The 22,830-nt window shown below is 36.6% G+C and overlaps 1 protein-coding gene across 1 annotated transcript; it reads right to left on the bottom strand.

The window, feature by feature from the left end:
* Positions 1-1,115: 1,115 nt before the first annotated feature.
* On the bottom strand, positions 1,116-8,566 carry LOC134658897 (uncharacterized). The gene is made up of 4 exons (XM_063514546.1): positions 8,482-8,566; positions 7,306-7,844; positions 2,266-2,435; positions 1,116-1,224 (listed from the first exon to the last, which is right to left on the bottom strand). Exons 1-4 carry the CDS (start codon positions 8,552-8,554, stop codon positions 1,116-1,118), a joined length of 891 nt encoding a protein of 296 aa, XP_063370616.1. The 5' UTR covers positions 8,555-8,566.
* Positions 8,567-22,830: the final 14,264 nt, after the last annotated feature.

Below are 22,830 nucleotides of genomic sequence, written 5' to 3'. Positions count from 1 at the left end.
ATCAAAATTAAGATAATAAGTAAATTGCGTACCTTAAGCCCCGTCTCCATATCGCGCGGCAAACCATCGAACATTGGCTCGCGCGGCAGCCGCGCGCAATGGATACCGGGCGCATCGAGATGGCTCGCGAGCCAGCCCGGTATCCATTGCGCGCGGCTGCCGCGCGAGCCAATGTTCGATGGTTTGCCGCGCGATATGGAGACGGGGCTTTATACAGCTGTCAAAAAAGTAAAATAGTGATTATACTACGATAAAGCAAAATCAGTGGGTATAGTACCTACTTTCGAAAATGTGAGAAAAAGTATGTCATCAAAATTAAGATAAGTAAATTGCGCACAGCTGTCAAAAAAGTAAAATAGTGCAAGGTAAAAGTAAACTATAAAAAGGCATGATTTACAAATATTCGTCAAAAAGGCACATTCTTAAAGGAGTTAATATTTCGAAAAGTCACATTGAAAATAATCATAGGGTAATACAGTCAGCAGCAGAAGATGCTAAGCGGGCCAGGTGTTCAAAATGAACTTGACACGACAAGAGCGTGTAAAGGTTATTTTTTAACACCTCGCCCGCTTAGCAATTTGTGCTGCTGACTGTATGACCCACACATAAAAGTTAAAAAGATTTAAAAAGTCAATGATAATAAAATGGGTAAGTATATCAATGTCATGATTAGTCTTATTTATATTTTACAATAGTCAAAAACAAAGTGTGATGATTTTTACGTTAAGTTTGTCAATATAAATATAAAAAAAAATACCTGTTATCTGTCAGTCAAAAATTCTCAATTATATATGTATAAGTGATAAAAAGTTAGTTCAAATCAGTTCAGATATCATGCATAATGTTAAAAAGCTCGCACCAAAAATATGCAAACACTTCAAAAGCTTGAAATGACATACCTATACCTGATTAGTGATTATGATTAAACAGTAAAAACATCTTGTCAAACCAAACTATTTTTCGTCATAAAAAAGTCGGAAAATTAAAAACTATAGTAATCCTTTTTTGTGACGGAAATCAAAACGAAACTTAAAAGTGGCACCCAAATATACATATAACTAATGAATATCGATTAGTGGACCTTATGCCTTTTCGTTAAGGTTTATTATGCAGTGTTAGTAGCGCTTCCTACCGTTGCTCTTGACGCGAGTGTTCTTGAGGTAGATGGTGGTTGACTTCAGAGGCACGCCGTTGTTGGTGCTGCGGAGCACTGGGCAGTACGTGCTGGAAACATACAATTCAAGGCTTGGAGGATATAATCAAACGGAGACGCCATGTCTGTAATTTTCTGTACAAAACAGTCTGCCGATTTTTGCGGGGGAGGGGAACGTCAAATGTATGCGTAACGTAATAATAGCCATGTCAGATAAACGTCAGTCCATACATTGTGTATGACCGTTGGCCGCCTATTTTCGACAGAGGGGAAAGCCTGTTAATGGCTACTCCGATTAGTTGTATCCTCCAAGATTCAAGGGGTCAAAAACTGACAAATGCTCACTACAGTGCTTGATTTAGGTAGCTGGTTTGAATTTCTAATTTATGGTTGTCAATGTTGTCATTGCCACATAAAAAAAAAATCAGAGATTTCGAATCACGTACTTAAACGATCGCAGCGCCATCTACGTTGGTCTTTGCGATTATATCTATAATATTCTATAATATCAAGCAACGAAATAACAAATTTGTAATAAAAAACCGCCCAAGTGCGAGTCGGACTCGCGCACGGAGGGTTCCGCACCATCAACAAAAAATAAAGCAAAACAAGCAAAAAAACGGTCACCCATCCAAGTACTGACCCCGCCCGACGTTGCTTAACTTCGGTCAAAAATCACGTTTGTTGTATGGGAGCCCCACTTAAATCTTTATTTTATTCTGTTTTTAGTATTTGTTGTTATAGCGGCAACAGAAATACATCATCTGTGAAAATTTCAACTGTCTAGCTATCACGGTTCGTGAGATACAGCCTGGTGAAAGACGGACGGACGGACGGACAGCGGAGTCTTAGTAATACGGTCCCGTTTTTACCCTTTGGGTACGGAACCCTAAAAAAGTAACTTATAATAGTTATTTACGATACAGTGCGAATAATAAGAAATTTGTATTCGCACGTGTATCGTAAGAAGTTTTACAGTACATATTATGGCCCTTTAAATTTTCGACTTAGTTACATAATGTGCTTATTAAGTTATTATCGCCTCATTAACCTCGCCACGAGGACCAAAATATCTACCAAACTGTAGTTAAAATAAAATTTAATAAACTTACATGGTATGAGCATTGTCCCCAGACACTCCGCAGGTAGAGCACACATGAGACCTCAATATCGGACATGTGACGACGTTCCTGTTGCCTCTCTTCTCCTTGACACAGTGTGTCATGTACACCGATGGCCTCTCTCCATTCTTCCGGCAGAAGGAACACATTTTCTGTGACACCTGGAAATTGAGAATATTTTAAAACAATATATACACCGAGAATGTTTCGTCACTTGCAGGGCTCAGCCTAAGTAACCTCGAAGTTTAAAGGTTTCAAGTTGTATTGAATTTTTAGATAAGACAAGGTTTAGGTGGTCAAGTGCTTAATTAGGGTACCAAAAAGGTATACAGTCTGTCATGGCCAAATGGCATTGCTTAACTACGAACGTACAAAGAGTATCTGTAGAGTATGTTTAGTTTGTCTTTGACTTTTATGTTTTTGTGTCTATGGATTGAACAGAAGAATAAATCATTCTTAGACCAAACTAGATATGGTTGTTGTTTATTTAAAATCCTAATATTACATGGCGCAGTCAAGTATGGCTACAGGATATAATTTACCTTCCAAGTTATCCCTGGTGGGGAATCTAAGTGAAAACTTTAGAAAATTCAAGCAATCATTCAATATATACTTGAATGCCGCGGGTCTTTCCGAAGTGACAGAGGCAAGGAAAATCTCACTTTTGCTAAATTTAATTGGTGAGGAGGCTCTTGCCGTCTACAACACTCTAGATGTAAAGTCGGAAGAGGTGAAAACTCTCCAAGATACATTAAAGGTATTTGAAACATACTGCAACCCCAAAAAGAACATACTTCATTCTAGGTACCTATTTTATAATAGAAATCAGAAAGCAGGAGAATCTTTTGACAATTATTTGACTGACGTAAAACAGTTATGCAATGATTGTGATTTCAAAAATAAAGATGAAATTCTAAGGGACCGTCTTGTATTAGGTTCGAGTGACACGGATTGTCAAAAAAAGATGATAAAGAAAGGAGACCCACCCTTGGACGATGTGGTGTCATCACTCAGAATATCTGAGATTACGAATGTACATGTTAAAGATATAACTGACAACAAACCCGATGTTAATGCGGTCACAGTGCCTAAAAGCACCCAGAAGACCTGTTCGAACTGTGGATACCATCATATCTACGGTCAATGTCCGGCGTATAACAAGACGTGTGTCAACTGTAAGAAGAGACATCATTTCGCTAAGATGTGTCGTTCCAGCAAAGTCGCATCAAATGAGGTAAACTTGCAAGATGATTCTGATTACTATGTAGAGTCTGTTACATCAGACATGTCTGTTGACTCGTTGGCGTGGTTCCAAAAGGTAATACTGCCTGGAAACAATCCGGTTCAATTCAAACTTGATCCAGGAGCTGATGTCAACATCTTACCAGTACACATCTATGAAAAGGTCATATCTTCACACCCTGTTCCCCTCAAGAAAACGGTGTCGACACTCGAGAGCTGGAATGGCTACAAAACGCAAGTCAAAGGATTAGCAACATTCAACATAGAAGTAAATGGCAAGATGTACTCTGAAACGTTTTGCATCGCGGGAAAAGAGGACGCTACACCGATTCTATCTCGAGACACGTGTGTTCGTTTAAATTTAGTAAAAAGGGTTTCATCTATCGAAGCTACAGATGATAGAAAACAACAATTAATTCGTGAAAATGAGGACTTGTTTGTAGGTTTGGGTAAGTTTAATGATCCCTATGAAATCAAATTAAAAGCTGATACTATACCTACATCCAAACCTCCATACAGAGTTCCTCTAAAAATAAGGCCAAAATTAAAAGAAGAGTTGGAAAGACTTGAGGGTCTCGGCATAATAAGCAAAGTCACGGAACCCTCGGAATGGGTTAACAGGTTAGTGGTGATTGAAAAACCTGATAAGTCTATTAGAGTGTGCCTAGACCCGAAAGATCTTAACAACGCGATAGTAAAAGATTATTGTTACATTCCTACTATTGAAGATCTATCTGCGAAAATTAAGAATGCTAAATACTTTTCAGTATTAGATTTGAAAGACGCCTTTTGGCACATTGCTTTGACTGAGACTTCCTCAAAATATTGTACATTTTCCACAATGTTTGGAACATACAAATTTAATCGTCTGCCTTTTGGCATTGTATTAGCGTCAGAAGTGTTTCAGAAACGCTTATCTGACATGTTTAGCTCAATTGATGGTGTTGTAAACTATATCGATGATGTGCTATGTTTTTCAGAAACTGAGGAAGAAATGCATAACATCTTATCTAAAGTGTTCGAAAAGGCAAGGGAATGTAATGTTCGTTTCAACAAAAAGAAGTTTCAATACATGATTAGACAAGTTAAATACTTAGGGCAAATATTTGAAAATGGTACAGTCCGACCCGATGACGACGCGATTAAGGCTATAACTAATTTTGACAGACCCAATGACAAGTCTGACTTACAAAGACTTTTAGGACTAATTAACTATTTACGACCATATATTCCCAATCTGGCTTCGCTTACTAGCCCATTGAGAGATTTACTAAAGAAAAACACGATATTTGACTGGCAAAAAATTCATACTGATGCCTTTGAGCGAATTAAGACTATCTTATCGACGAATCCCGTTCTGCAGACTTTTGATCCCAGTAAAGAGATCGTGATTCAGACTGACTCGAGCAAGACAGGCATAGGTTGTGTACTTTTGCAGGATAATAAACCCGTTTATTATGCCTCAAAATCCTTAACAGAGACTGAAATAAATTATGGTCAGATAGAGAAAGAATTTCTTGCTGTATTATTCTCTTGTAAGAAGTTCCACACATTTATTTATGGCCAAAAAGTTATTATGTTGACAGATCATTTACCGCTGATTTCCATAATGAAAAAAGACTTACATGACATTCCGTCAACTCGCCTGCAGAGAATAAAATTAAAATTAAGTAAATACGACTTAACCATGAAGCATGTACCAGGTACACAAATGCACATAGCAGATGCATTAAGTCGAGCCTGCTCCACGGCTAGTCAAGACTGTGATAGTGATCTCAATGTAGTAATTCACAGTGTTAACGTTTCAGATGCAATACTATCTCAATTGAAACAAGAGATAAAAGTAGATCCTGTAGCATCGAAATTAATTGATTTCTTCAAAAAAGGATGGCCAACTTCCGTATCTAAGGTACCGACTGAACTGAAATTCTATTACGACATCCGAAAAACCATTTGCTTTGAGGATGACTTGATATTTATAGGCCATAGGCTTTACGTTCCAACATCTCTACAAAGACTAATACTGACAAAACTGCACGAGTGTCATTTCGGCATGTCTAAGACCAAAGCTCGAGCGAAAACATTATTCTACTGGAAGAATATGTTTTCTGATATAGACAATTTCATTTCTGGCTGTAGTGTGTGCCTTAAACATTCTAATAACAACATGAAAGAACCAATGATTATGAGAGAATTACCAGAACTGCCTTTTCAGCATATTTCCGTGGACATTTTGCAATATGGTAACAATGATTATTTTACTTTATTCGACCACTATTCAAAGTGGATCGAGTTACACAAACTCAATAGTAAAACAGCTGAGACAACCATTTCTGTCTTGAAATATATATTTTCAACGCATGGCATACCAGAAATTATATACTCCGATAACATGCCATTTAACTCATTAGCATTCCGGGATTTTAGCGTCGAATGGGGTTTTAAAACGGTGTTTTCAAGTCCTCATTATCACCAGAGCAATGGAGCTGCAGAAAGGGCAGTGCAGACGTGTAAAGGGTTTCTAAAGAAATCTGCTGAAACGAAAACTGATATTGAGCTGTTCTTGTTAGAATATAGAAATACCCCAATTGTCAGTCTTAACTGTTCCCCTTCCGAGCTGTTATTCAATAGACTCTGTAGAACCAAACTTCCAATAAATAAAGCTTTATTAAGACCAAAACTACATAATGATATACAACATAAATTACTGAATAATTGTAATAAAAATAAATCATACTACGATCAACACACAAAATCTAGAAGTGACATTTTAGAGGAAGGGCAAAAGATAGTATATAAAGAAAATGAAAATAGTAGTATTTGGAAACCAGGTACGGTTTACAAAATCACCAACAATCCACGATCTGTAACAATAAAAGACTTTTATGGAAACTTAAAAACTAGGAACTCGTGGTTCATCAAAGTGGACAAAAGTAATAGAGAGCCTGTCCAACCGCATGTACAGTCGGCTTGGTCTCAGATCGCTGTTCAGCAGTCACCTGCTACTAACTTGAATCCAGCTGCAAGTCCTGAGTCTGAGATGGAGTCGACGAGTGCTACTGAGGCACCTGCTCTTCCAATGCCTCTCAGAAGATCTAACAGAGATGTTAGACCTCCTAGGTATCTCAACGATTATGTGTGTACTATTTAATTCTTTAACCTTTACATTTTATTATTTTACTTTATGTTGAAAAGGGAGATGTAGAGTATGTTTAGTTTGTCTTTGACTTTTATGTTTTTGTGTCTATGGATTGAACAGAAGAATAAATCATTCTTAGACCAAACTAGATATGGTTGTTGTTTATTTAAAATCCTAATATTACAGTATCAATTGTGTATCATGTATTCATGTCTTCTAATGTCTATGGTGTCAATTAGTAATATACAGGGTGCCCAGTAATTAATGGATAACCTTCTAACCACCGACTGGGCACCTTAGACTGGTCCAGAAAATGTACTTATAGGTCTAGTAAAAGTTTCGTGGTTTTCGAGATAATCGCACTTTTCTAAATTTGAAGTATGGTGCTAGCTATTAAAAAAGACAGAAAAGTTCGATTATCTCGAAAACCACGAAACTTTTACTAGACCTATAAGTGCATTTTCTGGACCAGCCTAAGGTGCCCTGTTGGTGGTTAGATGGTTATCCATTAATTACTGGACACCCTGTGAACTTCACACCTCTGAACTTCATTACAATAATACGGCCCTTAGAATCCGGAATTTCCTGGATTCAACAGGCATTAGTAATGCACTTTAAAAACAACATTACAATAATAAAAGATACATAACCTCTGGGAATCGTGATGTGCTCGCCCCTAAATTAATGTTAGTTAGTGTTGGAGAGTTCGCCAAATTCAACCTCGGGTACGTAAACATGTTGAAGTTTGATGGAGAATGTTGAGACATAGGTGATGCTGGTGATACATTTGAATACACCGACGGTGAAGTTTTCAGCGGCGTCTTGAACTCAAAACCTCTGTTGTCTCCAGGGAACAATTCGTAGAAACTCTTCATTAAGTTCTTTTGCTCAATAGCAATAGCTCTAGGTGGAGTCTGCTCCCTCCAATGCCTGATCGGAGATGGCTCAAGACTGAGTCTCTCTTCGTAGCTCGATCGTTCTATAGGCTTCTGTTCCGGGTTCCCTAAGATCTTCCGGCCAACTATTGGTCTTCTGGCGATGGCGAAGGGTGTTTCTGATCTGTACTCTGGAGGACGGAATGAGATCTCCGGAAAAGACTCAGGGGAGAAAGAGTCAGTTGAGCTTGAAGAGTAGTTTGGTGTGGGCTGTCCGAATCGTGATTGGAATGTAGTTGTTGGTGTATGCATTTCTGAAATGAGAAAGTAAATTTATAAGTAAGGATAGAAAATCTTTACCATAATGGCAGCCAAGAATTCTACTTGTCAGAAAGAGATAAAAATTTACATGTTTTCTGTGCGGTCCTGGTGTCCTGGCCAAAATTTGTAAGCCATTAAACCATAGGTCTGCTGCAGAAAGGCTCTGTGCAATCAATACAGTATCCCAGAACAAAATAGGGAGTAAGTACTCTACCAAAACTAAATCTTGGATAAATAAGTGACTGCCACACGCCACACCCTAGTGAAGACCATCAATACGTCGTCGTATCATTGCATGAACAATATTAGGGTCAAAAATGGATTGAAACTTTGGCACAGGGCCAACACATTTCTACAAACTAGGTACTGATGAGTTGACGATGTACTCGTGTACATAGAATCGAGTTGGATGCAAGTATTTAGCACTCTTATTGGAAACCAACTAGTAAACAAGAATAATAACAATTGGGTCAACAAATATTTGGTATTCGAATCCGAGCTCTACCACATTGAGATAAGTTACAATTGCGTAAAAATATAATTCAGTATTATTTGTTTTACTATTTGAATTAAATCTGATAGGTCCGTTAAAGGTACAAAATAACATTTAATAGAAAATACAATACGTACCATTTTCAGTAGTTTTCGGAAACAATCTATTTAATTCCATTATATAATCCATCATGCTTTTAGATGGCTGCATTCTGCTGCAAAATCACAAATAATCCATTTCAAACGCAAAAATAATATCTAATTTCACTTCAATTCATCATGTAAAAATACGCGATTGTAAATGCGTACGAGTCGAAGTTTGTACCTATTTCTGATTTCTTCGAAAAGTTTTGACGACCGGATATTCAAGGACAAAGAAAACACTTTCATTTAAATTGCAAAATCAACGTAATGCTCTTTTTAATACAATTCTAAGGAATAATTAATTATGATTTTAATATATAACTGAGTATAACTTGAATATCAATAGCAAAAAACCGTTGAAAAGTAATCAAACATAAATTGCGCATGTATTTGGATAGCTCGTATGGCGGTGCGGGAAATTCGAAATAAAAGCTTTTCTGATAATAAGATCAAAGCTTTGTTTTTGCAATGATTTCACAAACCCGCATTGTTTTTTTTTTTCACAGTATCGCGTGAATTATAAAATAGCTACATGGGTTTGATGGGTTGGAATTGTGTAAAATCGACATAATACGTATTATATTTTAATAAAATAACACTTACCAACAATCGATTAAATCACCAAATACACACAAACTTAAAAAATATAAAAATTGGAATATTTCCCGACAAGTTTCTTATAAGATCCTCACTTGACGACGAATCCACGGCGAATGAAGAAAATTTGGTAAATTCGATACCTTGAAAAGGAGTCGGCGAATTTTGTCAAAGGAAGCCGACTTTGGCGGCTCGAATACAAAGGATGCCGACACAGGTGCCGGCTAATGACAAAACCAGCATATCTTGAGATACAAACACATACTAACTAGGCGTGTTTACGGTTCAAGACAGTTTGGAATTTTTGTGCGTTTTAGAACCGCTATTCGGCAACAGAGGGCGTCAGCCAACAATGGAAGTAAATAGTGAAATAGTGACATAATATTAATTTTGATAATTTTAAATGACAAATGGTGTTATATATTATCGTTTATTTGTTTAAATAAACGTCAGTTCATTTCAAATGCAGCTCATATTAAAACATTTCATAATAAAATTAAAAGTACATATAATTTGATCGACACAGCTGCCGTGTAAACTTGTATTGTAAGCTTCGTCTATTCGATACTAGATGGCCGTAATCTCAAAAATTTTAACGATCTGTTTGCTGGTTCCGGACATAGTAGAGTTAGACTAATATAACTGCATCGATTTTGACAGCACATACTTACTGAGCATTTAAAAAATTTAAATTAACATATTAAGTTAAAAAAAGGTAGGTAATAATATAAAATATATTTAATTAAAAATATATTTTTAGAGTTTAATTTTGTACACTTAAATTGTATTAAACTAGGTAGTATTTATAACTATAACTGCTATAGGTACCAGAAACATCACTTGTAGCCAGTCTATTGTTCTAGTCCTATCCTATTATATTGAAAAACCCGGCCAAGTGCGAGTCGGACTCGCGCACGGAGAGTTCCGCACCGCACCGCAATAAAAAATAGAGCAAAAAAATCGTGTTATTTGTATGGGAACCCCCCTTAAATATTTATTTTATTTTATTTTTAGTATTTGTTGTTATAGCGGCAACAGAGATACATCATTTGTGAAAATTTCAACTGTCTAGCTATCGCGGTTCATGAGATACAGCCTGGTGACAGACGGACGGACAGACGGACGGACGGACAGCGAATTCTTAGTAGTAGGGTCCCGTTTTTTACCCTTTGGGTACGGAACCCTAAAAAAAACGATTTCATAACAACTTTTCAAACTCACAAAAAGGGTCTAAACATGGTCTTAACATCTTTTGCATCGTATCGACGCTTATTACGTCTTTTATTTATAAGAACGGTACTGTGACAGATACTCTACATATCAGGACAGATGGATCTGACCTTGCAACCTGTAAGCCGTTAAACGATATTGCCTAACATATACAATACCAATTATTTACATTTTGGACCGCCCATCGGCCTTAGTGTTTTAATTTTTGTAGCTTAGCTAGCAATCGCCTCAAACCTGCTGCCAAAAAGCAATCGAAGATTTAAATACGACATAGAATAGTTTTTTTTTTTCATGATTAGATACAGTAAGTACCTACAATAGATCCTAGTTTGTAGTTCTATGTCATGGCTCCTCTACACGATGGGCCAACGCCGGCCACTCCAAGGGACGCATTTATGCATTAGAGGGAGCAAGTGATATGCTGCCGCATGCATGAAACGCCGCCGGTGGCTTAGCGGTAAGAGCGTGCGACTTGCAATCCGGAGGTCGCGGGTTCAAACCCCGGCTCGTACCAAGGAGTTTTTCGGAACTTATATGTAGGTACGAAATATCATTTGATATTTACCAGTCGCTTTTCGGTGAAGGAAAACATCATGAGGAAACCGGATTAATCCTATTAAGGGTCTAGTTTACCCCTTGGGTTGGAAGGTCAGAGATGGCAGTCGCTTTCGTAAAAACTAGTGCCCCCGCCAATTCCTGGGATTAGTTGGCAAGTGGACCCCAGGCTCCCTTGAGCCTTGGAAAAAATACCGGGACAACGCGAGGAAGATGATGATGGCAATATGTATTGTCATGCATATGACCTTGACTTAAAAATACAGAAATGAGTAAATTTTTTTGGGCGATTTCGGGCCTTCGGGGTTGATCCAATAGTAAAAGTTCCTCAGTAGGTATTAGCCTATTAGGTATGAATATGAACTATATATTTACCCCGTAAATTATTGCAGTGACTAAAAAAACACCCTGTATAGAAAACGAAGTGTCGCACGCCTCGGCCCGGACCCGGACAGTTCTATTGTGAGTCTTCCTTTAACCAGTCATCACAGATCATTTTATACTGGTTCTCCTAAGCCGAATGCTCTTTAAAGGCACGGGAATAAGACAATAGTGAAAATGCAGAATATATGAATAGGGATGCGGCACTTTGGTCGTTTCGTCTTTGAGTTATTTATAGGTATATGTCGGTATCTGATATATGTAAAAACAATAAGTCTTTTGTTTTGTTTTGGGTGGTGCAAGTTAAATAACCTGTTTGGTTTAACCTGTCTTTTTTGTAAGTCTAAATAAAGTACCTATACCTAACCTAATATAAGTAAACTTAATATTTTTTATCTCTAGATCTAGAGATATTTAATATGATTTTTTGGTAACAAGTTTAGTCTTGTTTCTTTGTCATTTCAAATTAGTCTAAAAAGAAATTAATTTGAGAAAAGTTAAAAATAGTGAATGTGCCAGGTAGTGCGCAATTAAGTACCTACAGGCCAAGTTTAAAAATTCACTTTCAGGGTTCCTGCATCATATTGTTTACCAAATATATAATTTTTAGGAATATGGCTTTTAATTTACTAACAATCATCTAATTTGTTTTGCGATTGATAGAAGGAGGAATTCGTAAATAAAACAACACACAATACAACGTACAACCCTTATTGAGCTTGGACAATGGACACGCTAGAACAGTTTTGGTAAATTAGTAGTAGATGACTATTAAGCTATTAAAAGACAGTCGTTAAAATCTTGTACCGATAATCTTGGGTTACACACCTAATAATAGTATAGTGAGTAAAAAATTCGAATTTACTTGTAACTACCTATAAAGTCTATAGGGTAAACGTCTCAAAAAAGACCACCCTATCTATACCATCATCTTTTTGTATTTTTTTCTTGTACAGAATTTTAGGACTGGCGATTGATTTGAGGATTGGCGATGAGGCTTAAATTGAGGTTTTTTTTTGCAGTTTTACCAGTTAAAGGTTACCACTATATAAGAGGATAATATACCAGATCGAATTTATAAACGTGTTTCACGTCAAAAATCATTAAGAAAAGTTAAAAAAGGCAGTGCTCCCGCCAAGTTTAGAAACCACGGTTGTCTGTGTCTTACGCCGCGCCGAAGATCCATACAATCGGATTATAATTGCGGCGACCTTGCTCCACATCTTGGACTTGCCATAGATGAGGCCATAGATTAAGCTCTGTATGTGTACCTATCAAAGTTTTTCTTATAATAGGGACTCGCACTTGTTTACATTTTAACAATAGTTTGTTGACAGGCCCAATGAAACCTTTATCTCTGCAACGATCGGTTGGTTAAGTGATAAGTGAAAAATGTACTCCTAAGTTATTTTTAATATACAGGAAATAATAATATTAAAAATAATTCGCAATTAGGTATTATTTTTCGCACAACACAAGATGGTACAAAAGGATGGCGAATCCGTTCGTTGTTTTTGAGGTATACATTATTGACGTATTATAATTTTTATTTTCAATATTAAACTTAATGATCGTACTCTATTAATTTACGTTATTTTTTATTGCAATAGCATTAAAAAGTTTTTGTCGTGATAAAGAAGAAAATATAAACTCGATCTATTTACGTCTGATGAGCTTTTAAAATTAAGTCATGCCGTGTTCACCGAGCTTCAGTAATGACATCAATGTCGCTTCTATTATATTTTTCAATTCTCTCGACTAATCCAAAGCTGTATCTGATTGCATGATCGTAAGTGCTGAGCTTCGGGCAACGGAAAAGGCATAATAACAAATAACAAAGAGAAGGAATCTCCTCTAATTGCTCTGGGCCGCCCACATTTTGTTATCGTTGGTGCTTGACCCTGGCTTATTTGGAATGATCAAAAAATTGATAAATGATAGTAGATTTGAGTCGTTATTCTTGGTTAGGTTAGGAGTTAGAGCTGAGATCCATCTGAAAACATAGAAAGGCAAGTTTAATAAGTGCCATATTAATAAAATCGTTCATGCAAAAACTATAGCTATATCTTCCTAATCAGTGCCAATATGTCACCGTATATGTAAGCTGTCACCGTAGCACTATGGACGTTGCCGATCCATTAAAAACCTAGCATAATAGGTACCCTAGTCTTAGTTCTTAGTCTTAGATTTTCGTCAAGCATAAGTTAACTGAGAGGACATGAACGATTGAACATGTGATGTTGGGTCCATAGGTCCATATTTCCATAGATACAGTGTACACTTACTTGATATAATCTGTCATTTATTTCAACCGATCACTATAATGCCCTATAGCATAGGCCGTAGGCGTGTGTATAATGTGTATGTCAGTCAAGTGTTTACTTGTTATGATTATGTTATGACACTTCGAGGATAATCTCAATGTCTGTCTGTAGTGACTTATTCTTTGCATCAACAGCACCTACACAATAGAAATAGTCTTAAATTTATCAAAACAGAAATGTTTACTCGGCTATTCTATAGTATCGTTTAAAATGTCAAGTCTATGAATGACTTCTAACTAACTAACTAACTATTACGGCTCAGCGACCCAAAGAGGATCTTGGCCTCCGAAATGAGAGCACACCATTTTTCCCGATCCTGCGCCGTTTCCTGCCAAATATCGGCTTGAAGCTGACGCAGATCCGCTTCCACACTGTCTCCCCAGCGGTATCTGGGCCGACCTACCGGGCGGCCACCACCACCAGTCGGTCTTCCCAGGTACGCCCTCTTGGCAGCTCGGTCCTCTCCCATTCTCAATAGGTGCCCGAACCAGCGAAGTCTGTGGGATTTCGTTTCGCCGATGATATTGGGTCCGGCCACCAACTCCTCGATTTCGGCATTCCTCCTTATCCTCCAGGTGCCGTTGTCTCTCTTGATAGGTCCCAGGATCTTCCGAAAAATTTTCCTTTCCGCTACCAGGAGCTGACTTTCCTCTTTTTGTGTTAGTGTCCAGGCCTCACAACCATACATAAGGATTGGTCGGATAACGGTCTTATATATCCTTAACTTAGTATTTCTGCTGAGAATCCTAGACACCAACACTTTATGGAGGGCTGCACTGCATTGCAGGGCGTTTTGGATGCGAATATTGATCTCCTCCTTGATGAATGACTTCAATAACTTTAATTTGATATTTGGTTCAATGACATACTTATTTGAAAATCTATAGGAAAATTGAAAATTTTACGGTTAAAAATATAACGGAAAGTTTTTTTACATTTTAATATCACAGAGCCATTTTTAATGGATATTAAAATGAAAAATGATTATATAAAAAAAACGTTGTTTGACTCACATAGCCAAATAAATTATATTAATGCTATGTTACGTTTTACTTAGTTTTTTATGAACTTTATACACATACTAATAAAAATTGCGTAAAGAAGATAACTACATAAGTAACATAGTGTGCAGAAAATCGTTGGAGAACGAAACATAGTAACTCATATTACAAAATTCAGTTCCATTTTTAATTAATTTTTTTATGCGATTAAAGAATAACAATGTGAATTAGAGACTCCTAAACTGTATCGTTATTCCTGTCGCATGTTGAATAAAACGGATATATCTAGTCAGCTATATCCGTTGCAAAAAAGGTACTTGGTAATAAAATAAAATATACCTTTGTTAAATAAAAAAAAAACGTAGGCACCAAATATTGATTGCGTGGACGTTTTTGCTGATAGGTTGGTTCTCTATAGGCCTACTCTATAGAAATTAATTACTACTACATATGCAAATTTCTTAATCCTTAACTCATAAGTTCTCAAGATAAATCTTGTAATAGAATTTCCTATTGTTTTCCTTCACATGGGTTGCGAGTGGTGGAAAACATGTGGGAATAAAAATGTGGTCATCATTTAGAAATAATCCTATAATAACAACATAGGGGCCAAGTTTTTTCTTTAATATTTCAGCTAACTAAAGGTGAAAAAATTGAGGAAATGAGAAAAATCTTTGTTACCGTAATACCTTTGTAACTTATGTAGCTACACGTGCTTTAAAAAAACCTTTTTTTCACTGCCTAATAATTGTAACCTTACTAATAACTAAGGTCGGTTCAGTCAACAAATGTAACAGATACTAAAATAATAACATTCATTACAGTGCTATCTCTTCCGTTCTCAATTAGTACGATGACATCTACTTATAAGTTAAAATACAGCATTTTATTATTATAATGGCAAATTTACTAAACTATACTCTTCTTCCTCGCGTTATCCCGGCATTTTTGCCACGGCTCATGGGAGCCTGGGGTCCGCTTGACAACTAATCCCATGATTTGACGTAGGCACTAGTTTTTACGAAAGCGACTGCCATCTGACCTTCCAACCCAGAGGGGAAACTAGGCCTTATTGGGATTAGTCCGGTTTCCTCACGATGTTTTCTTTCACCGAAAAGCAACTGGTAAATATCAAATGATATTTCGTACATAAGTTCCGAAAAACTCATTGGTACGAGCCGGGGTTTGAACCCGCGACCTCCGGATTGAAAGTCGCACGCTCTTACCGCTAGGCCACCAGCGCTTCAATTTACAAAATTATACAAAAATTATTAAATTAGTTATTAATCATTATCAACAACAGTGGATAGTGGTAAGATGGGATAATTTATTTCATCTTAGAGTGTCGTGTTCGTGTAATAACATAGATGTTTCAGAACTTGGCGATAGCTCTTTCGTGCTCACAGTTCACGGGGCTTGGCGAATTACCTCACCCTTTCACGCGAGATGCGGCCAAACAGTTATAATTAAATTCACTTACTACTTACTGTATTTCCATAGTACGATAGTACATGATACTTGATGATACCACAGAATAAATAATAGTACTAGGTACAGAAGACTCACTCTCTAACAAAACGCGTCTGTTACGATCAGCACAGATATGGCCGCTAGGTGGCGACAGCGCCACGCGCGGCTTATGGCTTTCCCCAAAATTGGGGCGGAACGGATGTACTTTTAGCTACCTGTAGCAAAACGACGAAATCGCGGAGTGAGCCACGCCTGATGATACTAATATTCGGAATGATACAATTAGGTATACTTTACATATGTATACCAAATTTCAACTTGATTGGTCCAGTAGTTTTCAAGAAAATAGGCTGTGACAGACGGACAGACAGACGCACGAGTGATCCTTTAAGGGTTCCGTTTTTTCCTTTTGAGGTACGGAACCCTAAAAAACGTATACATTATGATATGATTTAGAAATTCTGTCTTAAAAATACAATTTCTGCAATCTACCTTTTTGCAAGAATTTTGTAATCCATATTGCTTTAAAACATAATTTTAACTACAACTATTATCCCAATTAAGTACACATGTTGTTGAACGCTTAGTTTTCACTGTTTAATATGCACATGACAATATCGTACTGCCTTAACAGTTATACAATACACGGCTGTAAACAAGCACACGTATCGGCTACAACAATGGTGAACCAGTAACAGATGTACATCTTCATTATGCAACTAATTTGCATTTAGTTAACGTTATCTACTCCGGATCTAAGAAAAATCACACAGATACATCTCGCAGCAGATACTGGCAATAGAGGCGGGCAATGAAAAGACGGTTGCAAAACTAACCTGCTTCTTAGAAATTAAACTAGTTCTGTGATTTGTGACTGAAACCTATGAATCCATTAACTAATGTATAAAAATAATATAGCAATTTAACTTTTAAGGGACTTGGCCTTATTTTCTTAGACTTGACAATTTGAACGGTAAGTATTTATATTTCGTTTTGGGTATTCGCTAGGTGCACGACTGGTGCTGCCCTCATTTTGGCAGACTTTCTACGTTAAATCTTATGGAGTAAAATTAGTTCAAGCGGCTGCCGCTAGTACTAATGGCGGCCATTCCATAAGATTACCTGTGTTTGTGACGATCAGCGCCACTTCCCCCTCCACCGACTTCGCACCTTGCCAATAGGAAAGTCAGAGGGACTACCGCGAAAACCGAATTTCGCAAATTGCGGGCAATTTTTCTCTGACACTCTAATTACGCCTTCATTGGAGTAAAAGAGAAAGATCTTTAATTGTTTATTTGTTTATTTTATTTTACAATTAGTACTAACAGTTAAACCTTACGTACTAATCGGTGTTGTGTTACTTAAGTCTAACATGCAGACAGGTACTCAATTAAGATGGATTAAATTACAATAAATTACAATTGCAATCAAAACAAATTACCATAAATTACTATAAATTAAATTAAAAAAAACAGGTCCAGGAGCAAAATGTCAGAAATTAATGTTAATTCTATTACTCTATGGAGCTTCTCGCCACTATTGACTCAAGGTAATGGTTGGATACTGTCAGAAATTGGTTTTCAGAGGTGTAAAATATGTCAAGTTTTCTCTTTCAATCATAAATTCAATGTTAAAAGCATAATTTTAGTTCACATTCTCGCATGAGTCGCATGCTGTACGTCTATAAAAAAAATAACTAATCAAGTTTCAGAAAATAAAAACACTCGTTATTCAAAAATTTCGACATTTCGCGCGCTTTATTGTTTGAAATTCGAACATCGTGTTCCATTGGTCCTTGGGAGAGATGTTTTTAACACCGAAAAAGGCCTCAACTGTCAAAAGGAGCATTCAAATGTGGACCTTAATATCAGTGCGTTAGGTTGGAAATCGTGAGTATGTTGTGTGGAAGTGTGCCTTTATGGGTTTGACGCTTGCGTATTGGTTGTATGGTTGGTACTTGGTAGTAATCTAGTTGCTTTGTTCTCGTTCTCGATTACCGTGTATGGGGAATGCTAGTAGAATTACAGCGGAAATGGTTGCGTGGAAAAAAGAAGGCCGAGTCCGCCGAGTTTGGTAAAAGTTTTATTTGGTATACATATGATTTTAAACTTAGGAAATACCTATTATCTATATCATACAATCTTAATAAACCAAATAAACTTTTATGTTATGTGTTTTAATAAATCAATTTCACAGATAATATATTTTTTTAAATATTGTTTGAATATATTGCTTAAGTAAGCTATATAACTTTTAAAACTGACGAAAATGGGAATTGACCTTCAATAAAATAATTGGACAGTGTTATGAAATAAGCGATCAAGCGACAGTTATTCGCTAGCGCTTAGTTCGCTATTCCATAACACTGTCCAATTATTTTATTCACAATTACAATTTTACTTAAAAATACTAGTTGTAAACTTTTGATTTCTATCTTAATCGTCAAACACGTATTATAAAGTTTTTGAATCATGAAAATTAAAAATGGAATTAAGTATCTAGTATTTTCCCTAGAACTTGGCCGGGCCTCTTCTTAGCTATTCTGTGATATACAATGCATCAGTAACCATTTTAGGCAGACCCACGCTTTTAATGAATGACCAATAATTTGCCTGTGCTTCAAAGACCTTGATATGATGGATGGTTTAAGTGTAATAAAAACGTGCTAAAGCATAATTTACACAACCTCGTATCTTTATTGATCGCAATGATGAAATGTATATTTTATTTTTATTGTAATTGGGTATAAATTTGGTTGTGCATTCGTTGTTTTATATGAGGTAACGGCAAGTAAGTCTTGAGCATATTGTCTATTGCATAATTTTGATGTATGAAAATTAATGAATTGTTAGTAATTTGGTTAATGCTTATTAGTAATTGGATCAATGGTTTATTGGTTTAAATTGGTTGGTGCTTTTGTTACTGAAGGCTTCTCCGTTCTAAAGATAATGTGATGATGAGCGAGCTTTCGCAAGGGACGATAATTGGTTAAGCGTGAATCGGATCATATATGTAGTAGATTAACAATAATAACTAGGTATAACCAGGGGTTGGCAAGTTTAGGAAACAGAACATAAACACTGCAATTTCTTGGGATTTATAGAGAGCCGTAGGTTGCCGACCCCTGCTTTAATTTAAACCTAGGTTTAAAACCTAGGCTTGGTTTTAAAACCCTTTAAAACAATTATTTCTTAACTAGCCTCTCTATAATTTAACCCAAATTACCCAAATAAACAAACAAAGCTTTTTAAAATTGGAACATTAATTTCATAATTGGAACGGTTAACCACAGGGTTTCATTTTCAAGAAAGGTTTATATCTCACTCAATTATTCCAATGTAAAACCGACCAAAATACATTATAATAACGTTCAAATTTCAAAATCAACAGAACTATCACAGTGTTTGGAAAACAGTTGAATATTTTAACGCTTTTCCGCATTTCGTATCGTTTACTTTACGCGGTGTTTTTTAGGGTTCCGTACCCAAAGGGTAAAAACGGGACCCTATTACTAAGACTCCGCTGTTCGTCCGTCCGTCCGTCCATCCGTCCGTCCGTCTGTCACCAGGCTGTATCTCACGAACCGTGATAGCTAGACAGTTGAAATTTTCACAGATGATGTATTTCTGTTGCCGCTATAACAACAAATACTAAAAACAGAATAAAATAAAGATTTAAGTGGGGCTCCCATACAACAAACGTGATTTTTGACCGAAGTTAAGCAACGTCGGGCGGGGTCAGTACTTGGATGGGTGAACGTTTTTTTGCTTGATTTGCTCTATTTTTCGTTGATGGTGCGGAACCCTCCGTGCGCGAGTCCGACTCGCACTTGGTCGGTTTTTTTTCTTATTAAATAACCTCAAAATGATTGAATTATGTAATTATTTTGATATGAATATTATGTGTGCAGTGTGTGCTTGATGCATAAAATTAGGTTATGGCCTACAAATTATACGAAAATGAAGACTGATAATAACGGCCTTTTACCGGCGTAAAAGCGGCGTAATATTTGTGATTAAATTACAATCACACACAAAACTAGGGTTGCCAACTATTTTTTGGTAGAATATAGTATTTTCCAGAATAGGGCATCAAAAATATAGTACATTTCAAAAAAATATGGTACTTTTAGATAAAATACTAAACATAAGTGTAACATACGTTTAATCGGAAATATAGTATTATAGCGTACTATATATTTTTCCAAAAGTATATAGTACAGAGAGCCAAAATATAGTACAATACTATATAATATAGTACGGTTGGCAACCCTACACAAAACAGTGTCCTTACCGGCGTAAGGGCACTATTTTGTGTGTAAATTGTAATTTAATCACAAATTTAATATAGTAAATACGTACGTATGTATATCGTCGCCTAGTACAGTAAGCTGCAGAGAGTGCAGAGTTAAGTGACCCCCCCTGTATAGAAATTGAAATATGTATGTTTGCAAGCTTTGCATTTATTAAAATCAAAGGTCAAAAAGAAACTTTTTAATTACCCGTATAGGTAAATCGTATAATGGCGCATGGCGTGGCGTAAGCTTAGTCTATGGCCCTATGCAAATACTGTTTTTAGGAAAGCGTCAAGGGCATACCCACGGGCCACGACCCGGTCCCATGAAACAATGCCTACAAATTATAGCTACTTTATTGCTTAACGAACTATTTATTGCCTGTTAATTATGTAACAACAGCTTATTTAGTTTTATATTACACTGTAATTAATTTGATGAGAATGGGAAAACATGGTTATTATAGTTTTTGTTATTTATACCTACAGGCTGTTTCTTACTGAAAAACCTCCACATGTTTTGTACCGAATCTTTACATGTATGCTTTGAGTTTGAGTTCTTCCATGTCAGCTTAAGTCTTTGTTTTTTTTATTTTAAGGTTTAATTTATTCAATCAATTACTTAAACTCTATTGGTTCCGTATGACCTATTTTAATTTTTAATACGCTTTCCGTTACTGAAAAAAAAACACACTTTTATCCTATCTATGTATGTATTTTTAACAGTAAAAGTATTAAGTAGTAGTATATCTTAATACTTTTAATACGAAAATGTGATTACCTTATAATTAAAACTTGTTCAGAAACCTCTCGCCATCCCCTTTATTGCTTGTTTGCCACCGATAGTCCGATATGATGGGAAGATGGGAACCGGCAACCAATGTTAAAATGTTATTTTTAAAGCCTAATGCTTTAAACTATTGTTAACTAATGCAAGACTTCGGGTTAATGCCTATTGCCCACACTGTTAACTGACAAATCTTGAACCTTATTACCAAGGCATAAGCTCCAACTGTGGTCATCAGAGAGCTGCTATTAGCCCATTGGGCAACCGGTACGGTTCGTACTCGTATCGAACTTTGATTGATTATGGGAAGCCAGAGGTATATAACCTTTTTGAACAAAACACTTTCGCATATTTACTTCAATCGGCATCTTAAATAGTGTGCGATCATGACCAAAAAAAGTTCCGTGAAAAAAAAACCACTTAATTATTGACTATGTACAATTGCACAGCTGTAAACACAACACAGTGATATGTAATAACATACTTAGCGCCACTTACACCATCTCTGATATCACTAACCCGGGTTACCTGTTTAAACATAGAGTTACCATGGTTACCAGTACAATTTCAATCAATCAATCAATCAATCAATCAGTTTACAGTTTAGTTTAATTTGACACTGGGTTAACGGTTTAACGGGTTAACCCCGGGTTAGTGGGATGGTGCAAGTGTCCCTTAAAGACTTAATATTACTGCATAATCATTTATTTACAAACAAGATATATACAGTGTATTACTAAAAGAAATTAAAAACTAGCTTAAATCCAAAATAGGCCCTTGAGGCATTGTACCAAGGATGCTGGCGACATTTCCTCGCTGTATCGCAATGCTGATACGTTGTGCGAGGTAGCCGCCAGCTCTTCGGTCACCAGTTACGTCAACCAGACGCTTCGCGATTTCTGCGAAAAACTTATGCGCGCTGGGACCCCATGGACCTAGAGTTTCAACTCCAAATGGTACTCTCTACCGAGGCTCTTATATTACTTATATGATGTTTAATATATTTATTGCTCGTTTTGCGCTCACCTCAACCAATTTGAATACCTAGTGCTACAATGCCTACAATATACGCTACTGCACTCCAATAGTATGTAGAGCCCGTGCCATGAGTCATTGACAGTGTCAAAACTGACATAAACGCTTTCGAGAACGTAATTTACTTTCTATACATCTCGCTCGTACTCGCATATTAGTGCAAACGAGATGTATAGAAAGTAAATTACGTTCTCGATAGCGCAAATGTCAGTTTTGACACTGTCAGTGACTCATGGTACGGGCTCAGGTACCTACATCTACCTACAACATATATCAGTCAATCGCTTCACGCTACTCGACCAACAAAAACAAAAGACTGCACAAATTACCAAAAACAATTAAAGCTTTCAACAAAATCAATGCAGCATCCGTTCTTGAACTAAATCTTATAAAATTAATAATAATAACCCACAAGGTTGGCCGCCTCTGTCTCTTATTGGTGCAAGGCCAGAGTTGCCTTATAGTTTATGGTCCTATACTGTTATTATCGAATTAGTATTAGCGATTATAATCACGATTTTGATAATAAATGGGAATAGTAGGAACCCTGATGGTATGTACCTACTCTACCTATACCACCAGTACCAGGTACCAGCTACTTAGAAATTCACAACATTCACAACCCGCGTAAGAGTAGTAACCAAATCAATAATCTGGGTGTTTTCCCATT

The sequence above is a fragment of the Cydia amplana genome, chromosome 23 (assembly GCF_948474715.1).
Source record: "Cydia amplana chromosome 23, ilCydAmpl1.1, whole genome shotgun sequence".
NCBI classification, from domain to species: Eukaryota; Metazoa; Arthropoda; class Insecta; order Lepidoptera; family Tortricidae; genus Cydia; species Cydia amplana.
The sequence above is the reverse complement of the archived record's forward strand: the minus strand, read 5'-3'. Positions and strand labels throughout refer to the sequence as shown.

Coding starts and splice junctions, on each gene's coding strand:
- LOC134658897 (XM_063514546.1), bottom strand. CDS start 8,554: ATGCAGCCATCTAAAAGCATGATGGATTATATAATGGAATTAAATAGA. Junction 7,845..8,481: donor TCCGAAAACTACTGAAAATG/GTACGTATTGTA, acceptor TTCTCATTTCAG/AAATGCATACACCAACAACT. Junction 1,225..2,265: donor GGGGACAATGCTCATACCAT/GTAAGTTTATTA, acceptor GTATGTTTCCAG/CACGTACTGCCCAGTGCTCC.